At 35.0% G+C, this 5,888-nt stretch overlaps 1 protein-coding gene across 1 annotated transcript; it reads right to left on the bottom strand.

The window, feature by feature from the left end:
* Positions 1 to 6: 6 nt before the first annotated feature.
* LOC108378186 (uncharacterized) lies at positions 7 to 191 on the bottom strand (the record flags this gene model as incomplete). Its single annotated transcript, XM_017634476.1, has 1 exon — positions 7 to 191. A coding segment is annotated over exon 1 (67 nt), but the record flags the coding sequence as incomplete, so codon positions are not given.
* Between the last annotated feature and the right edge of the window lie 5,697 nt (positions 192 to 5,888).

The following is a 5,888-nucleotide window of genomic DNA, read 5'->3' on the forward strand; positions in this document are numbered from 1 at the left end:
AGCCATACCCCGAGTATGCGTAGGTAAGAAACGTTAGCACGTAGATGGCTATTTTCATGTAAGGAAAATGCATGGTCCGCGGCTTAGTTGGTGATTGATATTCCCAAATAAATACCTGATTTAATAAAAACAAATCACTGCACGAAAATTGACAAAATGCGACTAGAAAAAACAACTGTTGGAAGTATAATGTGCTGCCATATGTTAATGAAAAGTCATTTTGCATTTGTTGTAACACCCGATTTACATGATTCAAGTACTTGAAAGCAATTCTTGCTCATTCTCTTTTGTGTTTTCTATTTGCTTTTACACGTTTCAATTCTGTNAATTCTGTTGAATTCAAGTTTTTGGTTCTTTAAATGGGAAGCAACGAAAATGCCAAAAGCAAAGCAAGAAAGTTGAAACGACTTGACGGTACATACGCATGTGTACTCGCCCCTTTTCTTTTCACCCCCTCTCTTCCACATGCGAGCAGAATTGAATTCAATAGTTGAACTGTGTAAAAGCAGTCTAAGCGGCAGCACTAAAGTACTATTATCTCCTTGCACCCTGTACCTTACCGCAGAACTCCACAGGCGAACAGCGATGGCCTACCAACTGTCATTTTGACGAGCAATGTGATTGCAAGTTTTTGTGTGTGGGCACTTTGATGTCTTGAAATAAGCATTTGCCGCATGACGCCACCAGACAACATTCTCTCAATTTCGGTGTTTAAAAACATTTAAATCTTTAAAAAACTTGCTGAATAATTTCCTAAAACGTAATCATAAATAATCCAATAAGGAACAGACTTTTATTTTGATTTAATATAAAAATTTCATCGATGTTACCACCAGCACGCTTTATTACAAATGAAAATATGGCTGTCAAACTATCGAATTGCCTGCAATAGATGTCAAGCAATAAGCGCTGACATATATTGCAGCACATGAGAAATAGGCGGTCTCCATTGGAAATATATTTTGTGACATAGTTTTCACGACATCAGTGTTTTCCTGTGGAGACAGGGCCTTAGGGCCCAAACCGATACCGATTCAAATGTCGACAGTTTTGAAGCTGCTGAAATGCCTACAACACTGCAATCAAGACTATTTGTGAAATACGAGCGACGGAAGCAAAATCGCCTATGTGAATTTCTGACTATCAAGTTTTAGTCAAAATATATATCTATTACATAGTTGTAACGAAAGGTGAACACTTCGTAGAATCGGCAGTAAACGAAAAAATAAAATTTTGAGAACAAGTAAATTTTTCTTTTAAAAATGCGCAGGCTAGTGATTCATTTCCGACTTACAGTTTCTTCCATGATACAAATATTTAAAGGTAAAACCGCTCGCTCAATTCGTCGACCATCATTTATTTTTTGAAATTTGTCTACTTTATAAAATTCAAATTTTCAGAGCGACTCAACTGCCAAATAAAATAAAACAAAAAACAAATAGATAAAAATATTCAAATTTTCTTTTATTTGAGACTGAAAGTGAGAATGTATTTGTGAGATTAAAAATTTGAAAATATTTTTGTTATGTTAGCAAACTTCAAAAATGTTCAGGCTGCCTCTCAGGTGTTTTACCATCAAATTTTTGTATCATTTTTTCTTCTACATTTTCTCTTAGAAATATCTAGAGAAACCGAAAATACCATGCGATTCGTCGAAAAACTTTCGTCCGAACAATTTGACCACCCTAATGTACATATTTTAAAAGTTCTAATTTTTTTTACAACGAGATTTTTCTTGCCAAAAACCGGGACATACTGCGTTCCGGCATGTGTTGTACCGGGACCGGCGTTAGCTCTAAAATCCGGAACAGTCCCGCCGAAAACGGGACGGTTGGCAACCGTGGAATAAACGGGCGCTGCATAGTTTAGAACCGACTGGCAATTGCCTCACATGCTGCCGGCTAGCGACTTTATGACCCTCTTGTGACTCTGTACTCTATTGGCAATTGCGGTTGTGTGCGCCGAGAATGAGAGCAGACTATAGAAGGTAACTCCGGGTATTTTTGGGTTGCTCACAGTGATAACTGGTTCGCAGTCGACGTGAATTCTTAGCTGTAATCTGACCTCTTTCGTCCACCGAAAGCCTTAGTAAAATAAAACGCTATGAGGACCGTTCGCTCACACTGCGATTGCGTTTAAGCCAGAAGGCTCTCTGGTCGTACACTTTCGAAGCTCAAGTATTTTTTGCAAGGGAGTTTCGAAAAAAAAATTTGTCGAACGTAAGGGTCGTCTTTTTACATTTTTCGTCATATATCCGGCATTTTCAGAAGAAATTACACTGTGCGACAATTTTATGACAATTCAAACCAGCTCGGCCTTTGCTAATATTTTCAGAAAGTTTACATATCCAGTAATAAAACAGTCGATGGACTTGCAAAAGTTAGCTCGTATTTTTATTTTATGGCCTACTAAAATTTTCATGTCCTGGCCTAAGTAGTTTACAAAAAAGTTGAAAAAGTTTTTAAAATAAATATCTGAGTGAATTTAAAGATTAAGACATATATATTATAATACCATGGGAAATATTTTTGAAACCATTTTATCCCATTAGCTCCCTCCTGAAAGGTTCGTTTTGATCCTTACTTCAAGAAACCTCTCAAAAAACAGATTTAGAAGTTCGTTGGAGGATTGATATATTCTAGAAAATGATTCGTGGTAAAATTTTACTAGTGGCCTTCTCAGCCAAAAGCATCATGCCACATCAAGTAAGGGTCAAAACGACCATTTAATGCGGGCGCTAATGGGTTAAATATTCTACGAAAATATTTCCCATGAAATTTTACTATGTTTTAATTTTTAATTTCGCTGAGATATTTATTTTGACCATTTTTTCGACTTTTTTGAAAACTACTTAGGCCGAGACATGTAAACTTTAGTAAGCCAAAAAATAAAAAAGACTAAGTAACTTTTCCAAATCCATCGAATGTTTTACTACTGGATGGGTATACTTTCAGAAAATGTGAACAAAGTCCGGGCTGGTCCGGCAGTGGCACAGTGTGACCACCTTTTGCTTAAGATGGTTTTTGAGGATTCCAGTAAAACAATTTTTTATTGTCGAATATTTGTAGGTGTCTAGGGAAACCGCATTTTTTTTCGGTAATTGCCTTGCAAAATTATTTTCGACGCAGAGGTGTACGGCGAACGGTCTGGTGTACATACATACATGCATATGTAAATATTTAAGTGAATGCTGTGGAGGTACCTTAGACTTCACGCAATCAATGTTGTCGCATAGTCAACCATAAGTAGAGCGTTAAGTCAAGGAGTGGCAAAGCCGCAGGAAAAGGGACGTTGTTGTTGTTGTAACAGTATACAAATTCCCCAAATAGTTTTAGGGGAGTGTTGTTGGAGTGTCAGTCCTTGGTCAGATATAAATTTGGGTCGTGCCGGTTTCGTAAACCCTACTGTCGTGGGAAAGGAAAAAGGATGTTAAAACTTTCCTATGCTGGACCGCATCTCAGGTTTCAATAGTGGGACCAGTCTCCGAAACTTTTATATCTCAAATAATAGTAGCCATTGAACGATTGAGGATCTTGGTGAGATTATCGAGATTAGGAAGCTTTTTTTTTGAATTGGTTAATGTTGTTGTTGTAACAGTATACAAATTCCCCAAAGAGTTTTTGGGGAGTTATTGTAACTTTAATATACATGGCAACTCTGTTGTTAGAAAAAAGCTTCCTCGTGTATACAGCCGATTCGAATATAATTGTTTTAGTAATAAAGATTAGCACTGTACAGCAAACGCGTGTTTTATTCAACATCGACCCTATTAAAGATACATTAGGAGTGTTGCTGAAGTGACAGTCCTTGGCCAGATATAAACCTGAGTCGTTCCGGTTACGTAGAGTCGACTGTCATGAGAACGGCTAATGAACTTAAACGCAGGTTAAAGTAGCGAGGGAGTTTTTCGCAGCCTTTGTAGCTTCTTGATCGTTCAATATTTGGCCTTATTCACTGAATTATACAATGTACACTTTTCAAAGTTTATTACCCTTCATTTGTGCTCTGGTTTTGAATTATCGGTAATAATATTGGTAGCAAAATCTATTAGAAACTCGATAAAAATATCGATAAAAAAATCCCTAACAAAATCGATAAAAATATCCATAATAAAATCGATAAAAATATCGATAACCAAATCGACAAAAACATCCATAACAAAATCGATAAATATTGATAGCAAAATCGAAAACAAAATCGATAAATATCAATAACAAAATCGATACAAAATATCGATAACAAAATCGATAAATATCGGTAACAAAATCGATAAAAATATCGGTAAAAAAATATCCTTACAAAATCAACAAAAATATCGACAGCCAAACCGACAAAAATTATCCCAAACAAAATCCATAAATATCGATAACAAAATCGATAAATATTGATAACAAAATCGATACATATCGATAACAAAATCGATAAGTCCCGAGAATCCCGAAAATCTCTAAAATCCCAAAATAGTTCCCAGATTGAGTCTCTGAGTCTCTCTCTATATCCTTCCCTCTTTAGTTACCTTTATTTTAATCTTTCTTCCTCTGTCTTCATCTTTACTTTTATCGGTATCCTCATCGTCTTCTTTGTCTTTACTTTTATGTTTATCATTTTCTTCACTTACATATTCCCCTTCACCTTTGCCCGTATGTATATAAGTAAAGTGTTTAAATTTACCTTGGTTTTCATTTTTGCCTTTATCTTTGTGCATCTTTTTTTTGTTTTTATTTTTACTTTTGCCTTTGTCCTTTTCTTTATATATGTACCTTTACTTTCTTTCTTGTATTGGTCTTTTTCGAAGTGTTATTCTTTAACCTATTATTAGCAAATTTTTGTTAAATTAATACCATATATGCATACACACAAGAAGCACTTGTTTCAGCCCCAACCATTTCAGTTGCACCATTTCCGTTGCATCATTTCCGTTGCACCATTTCCATGTGAAATTTCCGTTGAATTTGCCAATTTACTCCCAACAAACCAACCGCCGCTAAAGAAGTTTCACTTCAAAAATTAAGATATTAGTCACGACTTTTTCCCTTTCATTTACGATGTTGTTACATCTTTTTGCATTTTAGGCGACGATAAATACAGTAAAACCTTCTTCTGATTATATTATTAAATTCTCGGTGTCCACAAATTTTCGTTATTAAGCGGAGGGGGGATATTTAAGCGGGTAGTAGTTGCATTCGCGTATTACACTCTAAAAAAATTTTGTAAATTTCCTAGCTAAAAGGTAGGTTACTGATTTCCTACCTTCGCGAAATTACATGCTCGATTATTCGTCGAATAGTTTGTTAAAATTTCGGACATTTTGGAGTGTAATATAGCTGCTGTAGCGTGTGTAAATTTACAACGAAATTGTGTACAAGCTACAAAATACACATCTGCTGTTTGATTTCACCCGTAGAATTGTGTAAAGTCGCTAACAAAAAGGATTTTTTCACACGGAAATGTGTGTACAAGAAACATACATATTCATCGTGTAAATTTACCAAAAAATTAAAAAAAATAAATACTCGATTTATAGTCGCATTTTCAAACAGATTTTTTTTTTATTTCGCGTATTAATAGTTTTTGATAACAATTTACCAGCATAAAAACAGCTGATCAAAACCATCTGTTTGCAAGCTATGAAAATTGAGATTTATTTTGATGATTTTAAAGTTCAAAATAACTTATTAGAACTGGAAATGCTTCGGAAGAATGCAAATACTGATTTACTTACTTTTGCTTTGCAAATTGCTTTGGGCAAACTTTTAATTTATATTATTTTCATATTTTCTTATTTATGCTTTTGCATGTAAATAAAATTCCGTTCAGCTGTACCTTAAACTTACAAGTCTTTGCTGGTTGTGCGTTCGTGTAATTTTGCAAACATTTCTGTCCTGGAG

Source organism: Rhagoletis zephyria, unplaced genomic scaffold (genome assembly GCF_001687245.7).
Source record: "Rhagoletis zephyria isolate East Lansing unplaced genomic scaffold, Rhagoletis_zephyria_1.1 Rzeph_scaffold_13532, whole genome shotgun sequence".
In the NCBI taxonomy this organism is placed as follows: Eukaryota; Metazoa; Arthropoda; class Insecta; order Diptera; family Tephritidae; genus Rhagoletis; species Rhagoletis zephyria.